Below are 15,028 nucleotides of genomic sequence, written 5' to 3'. Positions count from 1 at the left end.
GTGTGTGTTGGGAGAACCAAGGACATGTTGTGACTTGCTGCAGTGTAGTTTCTCTGCATTGTGCTGCCAGTGGGAATGGCACTAGTTCTGCCCTCAGGGACTCTGGTGCTTTGTGCTGCGGGGTGTAGGCAAGGGAGGCTTGGCAGGACTAACCCTTAGCCACAGTGTTGTTTATTTTAATAACCATTCTCAGGAGTATTCAGAATTAACTGCACTGCCCCTTGAAGTCAGACAGAAGTTTCTCAGAGCCAGGAATGGAACACTTTCTATTACTACTTGTGTTTACTTTTGAGGCTAAAAAAAAAAAAAAAAGTTCTTGCACTTAGAAACCTTGCCTACTTGAATCTGAGATCCAACATACAGCCTAAAATCCCGTTTATTCAGCCCTTGGCAATGCTGGCGCTTACAGCTGGGGATTCTGGCTGGTGCAGTCCACCAAGCATACCAGGTAACATGTACTGGTTTTTTTTTTTGGCTCTTCACCCATACTGAAAATGAAACTTCTTGTATCCAAAACTAATAATTTCTGTGCCTGTGTAACACAGATTAGAAATGTCATCCCCATTTTATCTCTGATTTGAATCCCTAAAGGCGATTTGACCTTGGAGAGCCTGAGAGCACAGAACAGATGGTGAGGGGGGAAGTAAGTTACTGGAACTTTTCCTGTTCTTTTTACTGGTGAGAGCAAACTCATGGCTGTGAGCATGTCTTAATGGAATAGGATTAAACGCATGTATTTTTAAGCACAGAAATACTTAAAGCCTGTTACCTCTGGAATTCCTAGCTTTGCAAAATAACTCTGTCCAACAATAGGTTGGCAAAGGAGAAGGCTCTTGTTGCTTTTGTAGGATTTTTTTTTTTTTTTAATGATAACCAAGCCCAGTGGTGATACAACAGCTAGGTGACCATCATGAATATTTTTCTTGAGAGCTATTGGACTGTGGCAGCTGAAGGAGGCATCTGGGGACAGGACTGCCTACTCTGTTGGTTCCTGCCAAATCATGGCCATGCGCTTACAATAGCAAGCCCGACTCTCTCTTCAGCTGGTCTGCAAGGCAAAGCTATGTGTTTGGGACCTGCAAAGGTGGATTGTAGGATGTTTCTAGTAGGAAATACACCACCTCTGTTAATTGCCTCTTGAATAAATAGTTCTAATGCGAGTTGCTGGAAACGAGATGGCTCTTTTTCTTCTGCTTTGCAGTAGAAAGTCTTGTTTCCGAGCTTGCAGGGAGGATGCAAATTCTTGGAAGACAGCTTTCTAAATGCAGGTTACTGATAGCAAATATGTCTTTGTTACCCAAGACAGTATCCATAAATAAACTTCATGACTTTCTCCCTCTCTTCCTTTTGTGTAGGGTTGTGGGGCTGTTTTGGCTAGGGAGGGGTACGTCTGTCTTGTTTTCAGTGATGTGTCCAGAATTAGTTCTGCTACAGTACAAGATGTTAAAATATACCTGGTGAGACATAAGCTGTATCTATGTGGTCATATTTAATAACCAATAATAATGGTTTATTTTGCTGAGACGTCTGAATGGGGTGCCAGTAACTTGTGGTCTGATGCCTACCAGAAATGAGACAGATGCCACACAGTTCACAAGGCAGTAAGTTTTCATTCACCATGCTTCTGGTCTGAAATGGAGCAAGCTGTGGTATCTCTGTAAAATCAGTTTGGGGAGTGGCTGGAGTATGGTATTTCCTCCCTGTTCCACCTGTTTCCCATTTTCACAGCAGCTTTGCAGTGGACCCTGAATATTTTCTTCGTGTATGTTAGTGAGGGGAACCTTCAAGTGCTGTGTAGAGCTCATCAATAACTTAGGTGAAAAGTCAGTAGCCTCTTCGTGTGAATGGGTCCTTGCTGTTGCGAAGAATTCACTCATTTTGTTGGCACCAGGGACAAAACAGTCAAGAGTGGAGATCCAAAGGACATATGCGAAATGTTTCACATCTTTTGGCAGTAGAGGCATCGGCTGCATGATTTCAAAAGCTTGTTGTCAATCTTGCACACATAGCATTTGTTATTCTCTCTTAATGCTAGTATTGAATCACACCAATTACATTATTACAGTACACTGTGTAAAACATGCTGCCGCTCTGTATAGATGGGTTGCAGTGGATCTGGCAATTATGTCTATTATGAAAAGACACAAGTTGAACATTAGAATGCCCATGAATTAAGGGGCAGGCAGCAGGCACTCATTAAAGATTTTAATTGCTTTCTTTTCCTTCTTCAAAAAAAAGCAGGGGGAGCTATGTTTCAAAGTGAGCAATTAAAGGATACTTCATAGCTAATTGCTGTGAGAAGGGGCTGCAACTTGGAATATGCTGTATTGTAATTCATATGATTGCTTGATGTTTTATTAAGAAGCACATCTTTGTCCTGTGGTAAAATTTAATTTTCTTCAGCATAAATGTGTGTGTAATAACTGCTGAAGTAATGGCTGTTTGGATTTGCTGTGGCTTTTTTCCATTCTACATGTAATAAACATTCCATAAATAAGATGTAATTATCAGGGTCGTTGATACACAGCAAATCCTCCATGTATAGGTGGCTTATCTAGTTTGCAGGTAAGTACACTGTATATGTGGATAGGAAAGCACAAGCTGTTTGTAGCTCAGCAGGGTTGTTAGTTAAATCGCAGGTCCCTGGAAAGGCAGATCTCTTCCCTGCTGTCAGAGCCAGCATGGATCTGAAAGTCCCATACTGTTGTATTGCTGCGGTCTGGGGACGGATCTGAAAAGCCCTGCTGAAACCCAGCCAGTTCTGTGCCTGGTCAGGTTGAACACCTGAGTTGGGCTTCTAGCATGGTGCAGAGACATCAGCATGGCTGAGCGCTGGGTGGACTACCAGCCCATGCGGGAGCCCTGCTGGTGTGTGTGGCTGGCGGGCGGGCTGTTTCCCTGCTGCGGAAAGGGAGAGTTGAAGGTGCTCGTGGCCCTGTGTGCTGCTTGGTCGGGGCTGACTACAGGATGCGTCTTACCTCCCCGGATAGGATTGTTGTCATGTCTGAATCACCTGCATGCACAGCTGGTTGTGTCTGATACATCCCAAAATATGCAAATGCGATGCATCTCTGGGTTGCTCCATTATCTAGGAGTACCTCAAATAAAGGGTATATTTTTGCTCCGTATAATGCAAGTTACGCTAACTCCCAATGGTGAAACTCCTGTTGGTAGCATTAGTGACCTTCTCCATCCCACGCAGCAGCCCTGAACAGAGGTTCTCTGCTTTTAATGGTGTGAGTCACCATCTCTCGCCATCGTGCTTGTGTGCTGTGAGGCATGTCTGTGTGCCAATGGGAACAGCTTAAGGGTAAGAGTCATGCTGGGGGTGTTGAAAATGTATTTGTAGCTATGTTTTACTGCTGCTTGTAGTGAAGGAGATGGAAGTAATGCAGTAGGACAAAATGGGAATTGCTGCATATGTTATTGATACACTGGAGATCAGTGTTCTACAAATAACCCTTTTTCCATTTGTTCAGGAAAATTAGTGATGTGAAACAACAGAAACACAGGTATTGAAAAAATGTTGGTGTAAATGGCTTAGAATTTATGCATTCTCAAATGCAAAATGAAATCTCTCTCTGTGTTCGTCTCAGTAAGCAAAATTCCCCATCCAATAGAATCAGTGTATGCTGTGTTGCAGTAACTGCAACTATTTTGCACCTGTACTTACCCAGCGCCGGTCAGGATTTCTCCCTGCCAAACTGAAGTTTACAAAAACATTAACAAAGGTAAACACAAGAAAAATTGGCTAATGGTCATCTGGGTCACAGTACCCTTCCTTCTGTGAGAGGCAGGCCACAGAAGCATGCCAGTTTCCCTGAGTGGGTTTCAAGAAATAGTGATTCACATTCCTTTCTCTGCCCTCCTCTATGTAGCACTGCAGTAGTAAATGACAGCTTTAGTCTTGGGATGATGTACATTCCTGTTTGACACACTCCGTGTTCTTGCTACTGTTTAGTCAGTTTGTTATGAGGTTTGCATCTTTTGGCTTTGCGTGGTTTTTTATATCTCTCTGATAATGCAGGAACTTCTTGATTTTTTTTTTTCTTTTTTTTGTCAGCTGGAATTAGCAATTTGAAATAGGTTTAGTATTAAAAAAATTGTTGGGATAGAAGTGGTGATGAATCTACTCAGTGACAACTTTTATAGCATGCAAGTATAGAGAGTGATAGATTGCAGAGACCTTCTGTGGCTTTGAGGTTTGAAAGCTTGAACAAAATAAGCAGGTTTATGATCTTCTTGGAACGTATATTAGTCATGCTGATGCATATGTTGTTTTTAACTGCTGTCTGCTTAGGTGAAGTATGATATGTTCAGTATGACTGCAGTTTTAGAATGTTGCATCCTTGTAATACGTCTCGTATTGCTGCTTATTGCAGGATGGGGACATGTTCTTCCCTCTAGTACCAGTATCTGTTAGCAGATATTAATGGCCACTCACCAATTCTGATTAATTTTCTATCTGTGGTGATGCATCAACTTAAAAATCATAGCTTAGTTCTAGATGGATACCCAAAAAACCATTAGGCTATAGCTGAGACTAATGGGTGGGTGATGATGAGATTACAGAGCATGGGGGTGCTATCTCAGTAGCTATTTTCTACAAACAATTGTCATAAGAATGTAACCAGCGCAGAGAAAAATTGGTAATGCTATTGTATACACGTAGGAGGATTCACTCCGCAGTACGGATCGTTCTGTGTATGCTTTTTCTTTAACCCTCTGAAGTAGCAATCTTAGGATCATTCTGTATATGCCTTTACTTGAAGTCTTTTTTTCCTATTAAAGTATCAGTTTGGGGTTAAATCCAAACAGCTTAAACATCTGTTTAATTTTTTTGATACTTACTTGTTTAGTTCTGCTAATAAAGGTAGACGAGCTATGCTTCTGTACTCTCGTTGCAGGATTTTCTCTTTGGTTTCATTCTCTCGTGCAACCTGTTGTTCTGAACAATTTTTTTTTTTTTTTTTTTAAATCACAAATTACGTCTTTTGCAATAACATGAAAAAGAAAAATACTTTGTGGCTAGGAGAGTTGGTGTAAGTTTATTTGTGCAAACACTAGACGGAGTCTGACCTGTCAGTTTGCCTTTAACAGCAGCTGCCGTTCAGCTCTCGGTTGTGATTGTGTTAGTTGTCAGTAATTGTGTTTGCTGTCTTGGCTGGAGGCTGAGATGAAGAGTGCTTGGAACTGGGGCATTACACAGATAATATCATGATGAAACAGCTGCAGCTTAATCGTAATGAAATATGCGTGGGCTTTAAGGGCTGCATTCTTTGGAAATTTTTATTATGCTTAATTCCCATGTTTAACCTTTTTAGGAAAAAAAAAAATCTCACTGCAATTAGAAAGAAATAGATGTAAGATTATAGTGGTAAGTATTATGAAATAAATCTCATGACCTCCGCGCTTCAGGGAGGGAACGCTTTGTTTGTCTTTGCCCCAGGTGAAACTGCTGGCAATCTTCTAATTTTTCTGATCTTTTAGATATCTAGACCTGAACGTCTGATGTTGCACCGCTTTTGGCTGAGGAGCCCAGGGCAGCGTATCTGTGTCGTCAGTCAGAGGGACTTTTCTATTTACTTTGGGATTCAAGTTTCCCTCTGTGTGCTCAGAAAATAAGGAGGCTGGGATCTTGAAGTAAATCTGAGTCTATGACATATGGTATTTTGGGACATCCTTGTGAATTGCTAGGCTGATCACTTTCTGTCAAAAGTAATGTTTCTTTTTGATCTAGGCTGAGCAATGCACTGATAGGTTATGCAAAACTAACACCTAGAAGATATATTTTTTAAATTATTTGGTGTTCATTAAATTGATGACAGGCAGATTTGATTACTAGGGCAACCTGGTCAAATGAAAAAAATAGAGTGAGTAGCAGAAAAGAAGCACAAAAGCATGTGCCATTGGGAATAAATCAAGTGCAGACACAGAAGATAAAATATCAACCATGGAAGCAGTCATCACAGTTGCAGGCAATTGAAGTAACAAGGAATGTGGTTTAAGGATGGCCTTGCATTTCTAATTATTGAGGAAATAGAATCTGGTAGGTCTGTTTCCTAATGCTCTAATTCTGCAGAACAAATCTGGATGAGGTATTCCTAGCAGTTCCTTTCCATACATACAGCTGTTGTCTTGAGCTTGCTTCATGTGGGTAAGAAGTAACTCTATGGAAACATCTTCCTTATGTTGGGATGTGTTTAAAAAAAATACATCTCAAGGTGGTTTTAAATAAAACGTCAGGAATAATGGGTGGAACTTCCTATGGAGGAGTCGGTTCTCTCTTGCTCTTTTGTGGTCTGATGCTCCGTTTGTGTCTGTGCCCAGGCAAACCGGGACGCAGTGATCAGCCGAGCCCCGGACCAGCAGGATGACCGAGCTGTCAGCCTCCAGGATGCTTCTGCAGTGTACGACCTCCTCAGCATCACGCTGGGCAGAAGAGGGCAGTACGTCATGCTGTCTGAGGTACCTCCTGCTGGAACCTGCCAGCAAAGCCGGTCTCTGTAGGGGCTTCTCAGGGAAGGTGAAAATGAAGCACGCTAGTTGGCAGTTAGTAGAAACAGCTACAGACCTGTGGCAGCACAGGCCAGAAATGTACACATTAAGTGTTTGAGACATTAAAGTCATTTATATGTAGGCACTTGAACAAAGTGGTCGTAGTTTGAAGTGATGCTGTATGCTATCAAGCCCCGTTAACTGAGAAGAGGAAAATGATGTCGTTAGAAAAAATAATAAATCGCCTGGGCCACAACAGTTTGTTTCCCCTGATTTGATTACTAAGTGTCCTGGGTTCGGCCAGGACAGGGTTAATTTTCACCGAACTCCGGGAAGGGGCACAGTCGGGTGGGCTGACCCAACCCCCACCTGGCCAAACGAGCCGGGTATTCCATACCATGTGACGTCACGCTGGGTTCCGGTGGGGGGGGCGGCGCGGCGGTGGAACTCACTCGCAGATGAGGAGCGCACAGCGCCGGTCCTGTCTGGGAGAGAGGGTCTGTTGTGCGAGTTTGGGTCGTATTTTCTCCTTATCTGTATCGTTGTTGTTACTGTTACTGTTTGCTGCTCTGTTTAACTGCCCTTATCCCGACCCACCAGTTTCTGCCTCTTTCTTTCCATTCTCCTCCGCACGCCGGTGGGGGGAGGGGCGGCCGCATGATGCTTTTGTTGCCGGCGGCAGCCGAAACCAGAACACTAAGCCAAGCAGCTATCTTGACAAAAGATATTTAAAAAAAAAAAAAAAAAAAAAAAGTCTGACATTTCTCCCAACGTTTATTTCTCAGTGCTTAGAGAGAGCCATGAAGTTTGCGTTTGATGAATTTCATCTCTGGTACCAGCTTGCCCTGTCAATGGTGGCTTGTGGAAAGGTAAGGTGCCAACCAAAGTACTTAGAAAGCACATATTTTTCCTCTGGCAAGTGTATCTAGCTTACTAGTTTGAATGTGCACAGTCATGTATTTTGTGGGTGTAGGTGGTGCCATTAGGTAGCTGCGTGGAAGGACAGTGCTCACCTTTTAGACTCCGACTGCGCTTTGTGATCAGGTATGTGCATTTGGCATTGAGTACTGGTTCTTTCCGTGTAGTGTTTGCTTCTCATTATCAAGGAGAAAAGAGATTTTGTGCATAGCTGTGGATTGAAAAGCGTTATACAGCTGTCCATTCTCTGCAGGTTCAACATAAATGTGCTTAGCATAAGAAAGATACTGATGTCTAAAACTGTCATCAACTCACTCTATGTCTTTGGGCAGTTGACTTAACCTCTCACTAAGCTGTGTTTTCTCCATCTGATCAAGGAAATTTTAATGTTTTTTCACAGAGAGCTTGCAAAGATTAATATTTTTGAAGTGCTTGGTGCAGAAGATACTGTAGAAAAAGAAATGATGTGTGAATGTTTGCATGGGCACGTGTTTTAGCTAAGTTTTTAAAATTAGTATACTGTTTGTTAAAGTTACCAGTTAACCACTGAGATGACTGAAGTCTGGTTGCAAAAGGTGGGTGGAGGCAGCATGAGCTTTTTGTTATTAGTCTTCAAAGAGTAGACTTCCTGCAGGAAACAAGGGTGTTACAAAATTTCATTCTAGGGGTCCTCACCTACACTTCTAGGAGGAGCAAATTAATGCTGTGTCGTAGTAGACCACTTAATATGGTCCTATATTCTCTGCCCATGGAGAATAGGGAAATCCATGTGGAACTGAGCAGAGACCACCAATTAGCAGTAGTCTGCCAAATTCTAACTTACTACTGGTGTTTTATGGCTATAAGCTGAACTGAAAACAGTGACTTTTGAGTGGAAATTGGAGATGAATATAAAGTGGTGTGCTTTTGCGAAGAAGTTGTTATCTTGTGATGTAGAAGTGGCAGCAAAGCTTGGAAGATGTCTGAAGGGATTCCTTCACTACTTTGAGCATAGCCAAAGCCTTATCTTGGAAGACTGTCTGTTGTCACACATTATACTTCAGGAAAATGGAGGAACAACAAGAGACAGTCTAGTAAGGAGCATCAAGGATGGCTAAGGGTATAGTAAGCAGGACTGTGGAAAGATTGAAAGAATTGATTTTTTTTTTTTTTTTTTTTTAACTTAAAGGAGAGAGAAAAGTCCAAGAGAGAAACAAGTCTTCAAGAGCTCTTAGAAGATGTTAATCTTGTCTGTGATGGGTAGGACAAGATGTGATGGCTTCCAGTTGTAGCAACACAAGTTCATGTTTCGTATTAAGAGGCAGAAAGATAAGGATAGTGGTACACTGGAATAAGATTGCCTGTGGAGGTTGTGTGGACCCTGCATCACTGGGCATCTGTGGAATACCCTAGGCAAGTATTGGTCAGCAGTGGCCCCACTGTGAGGCACCAGGGGTGTATTTGGTGGGACCTTGCAAACTCTGACTCTGTTCTGGGACTCCACAGTGACCTCATAAGTTTGCTACATCTGCTAAAATCAAAAGGAGACATCAAAACTTTGACAAAGCATATTAGATCAGCAGGGAGCTGAAGGGAGATGTTTAGTGAGAAAGAGGCTCACAGATTCCTATAGGACTTCAGGACAAGCATTTTAAAATCCAGTTCAGAGTATGAAAATGATGGCTAGACTCAATCATGTGTAGGAAAACCCGAAGCTACTGGTGGAATACTGGAACAATGAGCTTGGTGCCATGGTGCTAATACCTTGCACTGGCCTGTGTCAGGTGGGGAGTTTACAAGTCAGGTCCAGCTCCCCTTGGCACTCAGCTGGAGTCAGCGCGTTGCTGCCCTCTGTGCCTTTTGCAAATCCTCTGGATACCTAATCTCTTGATACTGAGGACAACAATGTCTAGATAGGCTAGGATGGAAAGGTGCAGTATCTTCTGATAAGCACTCACAGGACTTGTCTGGGAGCTTTATTGGCTTTACAGGTTGTGTAACCTGTTTCTCTATAGCAGACAATGTTGTAGCTCTAGTAATCTGTTGGAGAGTAAGTCTAGATTTTTAACTGCCGATGGTTGAGAGAGTGAGTGTATCCAGAGAGTAATTGTGGTTCAATGTTAGGTTACCATGGAGGAGAAAAATGGGGCCCGATCTTTAGCTTCTAATGGTTTATGTGAGAACTTTGTCTTTGTTATGTTTGCATACCTCTTCAGCTTCCCTAGAAGTTACTGAATATTTGCTACTTAGGAGAAAAAAAGGGCGACAGAAATATCTCTTAACTCCTGTCTTTTCAGATTTTAATGTATGTCATGTCTTTTTGCCTGTACTTTAAATATTTACAAGGTAAAATGGCCTGATCTTGCCTATTGATGCAAAAGCTCTAAATGTTCTGAGCCCTGTATGGGGCAGAGGGAATTCCCTTACCCAACAATCCCATCTGTGCAGTATTTCACTTCTAATCCCAAAGTATTCCCTGAGGATTCCTGCCGTATACTCCGCAATGCGTCATCTTGCTAATGGGAGACGTGGCATACATTTTTATACTGCTTCACAGCTTGATAGCAGGACAGAGTTCATTTAAAAGTGAGTGCTCCAGTGTAGCAGAAAGAACTGATGAGAAAACAGTGTGGTCTTTCTAGACTGCAGAATGCAGAGTGCTCTTGAGCTTTTATAGGTAAAAGATCTGTTTTCACCTGTCTCACAGCCAATTGCTGATCTCATTTCTTGGTAATGAAATCTCATATCCTGCAGCGTTACTTGTTCTGCAGTACAGCAAATCATGCTCATAAATCCTGGGTACGACAGGAACAGTTTTATCAACCTGTAAATGCTGGAAACTTCAGCCTCACTTTTTTTTAAACCTGTTTTTAGGATTTGCAAACTCTGACCTTCTTAAAAAGTGCTGTAAAATCCTATCTTGCCCTCTATTCTACACTGCATTTGACTAGTGTTACTTTTATTTTGTATATTTATCATCTTCAGGTTAAGTCAATCGAGTTGAACTTCAGACTATTTTCTTCATCTACCAGCCAGAAAATTGCCAAATGATGACTGTCATTTTTCACAAGTAATCAGTCTGGATGTCAAGCCAGCCACCTAGGCTCATTTCTGCTGTGAATGCTTGAGTTTGCACATTATTTTAAAAAACATGTGTCTTTACAAAAGATAGGCACATCTCTTCAGTAAGTTCTTACAGAGCAAGCAAGGCCTTGGGGCTTCATAAAACAGTGAATGAAAAAAAAAAAGCTCAGAGAAGCATAACCCTCCTGTCTGTCTTCTATCCACTTAAGCGGTGGAAATAATGGAGTGACAGGAATTTCACTTTCCTCTGCTGCTCAGCAACTTGCATAATGAGAAAGATGGTGTGGTCTGGTTGTTTTTTAACCCGTTCTTGGGGATGCATGTATACTGAGCTGTACATTTACAAAACAAAAGGAGCATGTTTACTTAAAAGATTAAAATCCACCATGAAATTTGAAAGACTTTTGTAGGCAATTTTAGATTAAATGCTGAGAAAGTCTAGCCAATGGCAAAGATATGTCTGCTGTAGAAAGAGAATAGTAAGAGGTGTCCTGTGTCACCAAGTGCTGTTCTGGATAGGAAAGAGAAAGGTTCAAATCAGTCTGATGCATCACCCCTGTTCTGAACTGGTGCCGGAAAACTGAATGCTGAATTCTTCACGGCTGCTTCAAGTTGCTTCTGCTTGTGATAACCTTCACAATGGGGTAATATGACAGCCAGAGGCTGAGTGGGTATAGCAGCTCCCTGGCTCTGCTGCCATGCATAGGCAGGCTGGAGTCTGAGCGGCTAGTGGTGTGATAGCCGGATGCCATCTGGCAGAGTCCTCGGGATATGAGATGAGCCACTGTCCCGCTGCCAGGTTAAAATGAGTGCAGTAGGTTGCGTCTGCTTGTCTCAAGACTTTTAAAAATAAAGTGACCTGTATTCAGCAGAATGGGGGAAGAAAGGACCAAACTCTTATTTATGGAGTAGAGAAGACTCTGTAGTCTTCATAGTAGTGAAGGGGGAGACAGCTGTTTGGGGCAGGCTTGTACAGCACCCCTGCAGACTAGGGTAGCTCTACTGACGTATCTGAAGTTGGAGGCAAAATTGTCATAGTGTCTAGATGATGTCTTACAAGCCCAAGGGATGTGAAATAGGGTCCCTGTGCACTTGCAAGCATTTCCCTGGCCTCAGACCAGTTGGATCAGTTACATGATCCTTGTTCAGATTTCTTTCCCCTTCCACACCTAACAGCCTCCCCTGGGACCCAGCCTCAGTATCCCAAAGAGCCACTGGACATCTCTGGGAGCAGAGACTCAGAAGTGCATCATGGGGTTGGGCTCTAGCTTAAATTGGCAGTACTTCAGAAAGTCTTCTGGATCTGCATCGTGAGTGTTTATCTTGCCTGTCATACTGCTTAAGGGAAAGATAAGCTCATAAAAGATGTGCCTTGAACAACGTGAGGCAACATCGATGCCTCTCTTCCACCTTTCCACCTACCAACCAAGGAGACGAGACATGTATTTAGTGATGATGATGTGCTGGCTTCCTGAGGGTAGTGAGGGAGGATTCTTCAAAGATAGCTGTGAAATTATTCTGTGAAGACTGAGTCTACTTAGTCTAAAATTTCTGGGTACCCTAGTAGAGCCATTCAACTTACAGCAGGCTTACACTGATCTCTCATGTCCAGTGGATGTTTATTATTATTAGTGTATGCAGTGCATGAAACCATTTTCATGCTCATATTTAGTGTTTCTGCCCTTTAAAACCCCACAACACAACTTGGTTAGTGAATTAAAAGCTTTATAGAATCATAGAATGGTTTGGGTTGGAAAGGATCTTAAAGATCATCTCGTTCTAACCCCCTTGCTGTGGGCAGGGACACCTTCTGCTAGACCAGGTTGCTTTAGGATATGTGTTTCTTGAGAGAAGGGATAGGGAGTGATACAGTCTCAGGCCAGCTGAGGGGCGTCTGGAGCATCTTCTAGAAGAGGATAATCTGCTCTTACCCATCACCCCTTATACTTGTTTAGAGGATGAGGTGCAGCAAAATCTTAGAATCATAGAATGGTTTGGCTTGGAAGGGGCTTTACAGATCTTCTAGTTCCAGCCCCCCTGCCGTGGTCAGGGACACCTTCCATCAGACCAGGTTGCTCAAAGCCCCGTCCGACCTGGCCTTGAACACTGCCAGGGAGGGGGCATTCACAGCTTCTCTGGGCAACCTGTTCCAGTGCCTCACCACCCTCACAGTAAAGAATTTCTTACTTATATCTAATCTAAATCTACCCTCTTTCAGTTTAAAGCCATTACCTCTTGTTATGTCACTACGTGCCCTTGTAAAAGGTCCCTCTCCAGCTTTCCTGTAGGCCCTAGTACCCCTTCAGGTACTAGAAGGCTGATTTAAGGTCTCCCCAGAGCCTTCTGTTCTCCAGGCTGAACAGCATGTGTACATAAATGTGCATAAAGGAAGAGCTCAGGGGCAATTTGAGGGGCTGCGGGGAAGAGCCTCTGAGAGCCCAGTGGAGCTGGGCTCAGCAAGCCTTGTGCTGGGGCTGCTGATGGTGCTTATGTGTTCTTGGGGTGCCTGGCACACAGCTGTCCAGCCCCCCTCATCCAGTGTTGACAGAACACTGTCAGCCCAGCGCTTGCCTTTAGGACAGCAGTTGCATGGCTTTAGAAACAAATGCATCGCTGCTGGTCTTCCCCAGCCCCTGCTAGCCTGTACTGAGGACACCAGAGGGACAATAGTCGACATTACCATGTGGGTAAGATAGGCTGTCAGTAGAGGAATTTAAGCACCAAGCATGACACCTTGCAAAACCGGGCAGATAAAGCTGCTTTTAAGTTCACAAAATGCTCCTCTCTGCTCTTATCCCTTATGTTTGTTCATCTTTAAGGCAAAGAGGAAGAAAGAGTCATGCATGTCTACCTGAATGGCTTTCTTAATAACATAATGCTTCAGGAGGTATCTGGTGTTATACAAAGGGAAATAATCCCATCCTGCTTGGCGTTTGTCATTCAGCTGTTTTCCTGGGGGAGGAGGCTTCAGCGCTTCCCTGAGCCGATCTTGCGGTGTCAGTGTGCTCCCTCCCCTTGACTGCTCAGCAGTGGGAGATACTGCAGCCCTGCCCAGGGCTTGTGCTGGCAGCATTTTTCATGTTTTTAAACCAGTCTTATGCAGCCATGAACTTTGATTTTTGGATCCGTTTACAAGTTGCTAATACATACTGGTCATAGCCAAATAATGACAAGTTAATGCCTGAGATGCTCATATCTGTGTTGCACCTAAAGAAAAGGAATACTTCCCCTTATTTCAACAGTGCAGCAAAAGCAGATGTCTCTAACAGCTTTGAGGAGCTTCAAGTTTGACTCAGCCATGCATGTACTGCCAACATACAGCTTTCTGAAGGTTAGAAGGAAAGTTATAAATACATTTAATACATAATTTTGCAGCAATAGCAGACAGACTTTTATGATTTAGGCTGTTCCTTCTGTTAGTTTCCTTGCAAAAGCTTAGGCTGGTTGCTAGGCAACTGGCATTAAAAAAGTACATTTCTCTTTGCATTGCAGGCAGGAACCTTGGGAGCAGCAGAGGCCTCGGATGGCTCCGTAAATAGCATTGCTGGGGAAGGAAAGTTAAAATATTGAACATTCATTGGTTAAAGATCCTGTTACAAAGGTCAGCTGTCTAGGGAATATTCAATGGTTTGGTTTACTTTGGTGCCAAAGAAGGATTAGAAGGGAGTGTGCCTGTGTGCTGTAGATAGTACAAAAAATGGAAATTTCCAAAGATGCCTGACTGAGCAGAATATCTAGGTGGGCTATATAATTGCCTTTCAGGCTTAACTCTCTTCTCTTGACAGAAAGTGTGGAGTGTTTGTCCCATTAGCAAGGATGAATTTATGCTTATAGATCTTAGAATTTAAGACGTACTTTTAAAAGTGAATATTTGAAGCTGCCTAAGTCCAATGCTCTACTTTCCTAAACACAAGGTGAAGGAAAGGGAGGAGAATTGGTCCCTGTGTTGAGAGCAGTAAATGTCTTAGGGGAATAATGTTCATGCTGAGGGATTTGCAGCAATCTGGAAATTCAGTGGAAAGCTAATACCAAAACAACTAATTGCAGAGTTCTCAGTTGCTGGCTCGCTCTGTCGTCTTCATGTGTTGGTTCAAGGTCATTTATAGCTAGATGGCTGTGAATCCCAGGATACAGGGAATACTAATTCTTGCATAATGATGAAAGATTTCCCCTTCTTCCCCACAATCCCTTTGAAATAGTGCTGTTCTTAAAAGCAGACAAGATGATGCTAGAAATAAAGCAGTACTAGCTGTGGAGATTCATCTGTGTACTAAACTACCAGGTGAATTGGGAATGAGGCTGTTTACCAAAACCACCACCTTGAGGAACATTTTTCCCTCTGGCTGAAAATTATTATCAGATAAGCAAAAAGTAGAAAGATTTTTGGAACCTTTGCAAGAGAAAAGCAACTGTTTATGTTACGTCAGGTCTGCCTGGCATGATTTACTGTCTGGAAATTCTTGTGCCTTTTACTTACACTTCTGGTTTCTTTATCTTCTAAATATGAAATAGATCTCTGACATCCTTCTTTTGTTGCTTTGGTGTGGTG

General features: G+C 42.8%; 1 protein-coding gene across 10 annotated transcripts in view; it reads left to right on the top strand.

Annotated features, from left to right (window-relative positions):
- Positions 1–15,028, top strand: part of TTC7A (tetratricopeptide repeat domain 7A) — a 181,905-nt gene that overhangs the window by 40,409 nt on the left and 126,468 nt on the right. For all 10 annotated transcript variants that reach the window (XR_012763068.1, XR_012763070.1, XR_012763069.1 and 7 more), the window contains 2 exons: positions 6,331–6,468; positions 7,284–7,367. Coding sequence is in view for 7 of the 10 variants with exons in the window: in XM_075412838.1 (XP_075268953.1) it covers positions 6,331–6,468; positions 7,284–7,367 (222 nt within the window). In the remaining 3 variants the exon portion in view is untranslated. The remainder of the gene's footprint in view (positions 1–6,330; positions 6,469–7,283; positions 7,368–15,028) is intronic.

This window comes from Opisthocomus hoazin, chromosome 2 (assembly GCF_030867145.1).
Source record: "Opisthocomus hoazin isolate bOpiHoa1 chromosome 2, bOpiHoa1.hap1, whole genome shotgun sequence".
Lineage (NCBI taxonomy): Eukaryota > Metazoa > Chordata > Aves > Opisthocomiformes > Opisthocomidae > Opisthocomus > Opisthocomus hoazin.
The sequence above is the reverse complement of the archived record's forward strand: the minus strand, read 5'-3'. Positions and strand labels throughout refer to the sequence as shown.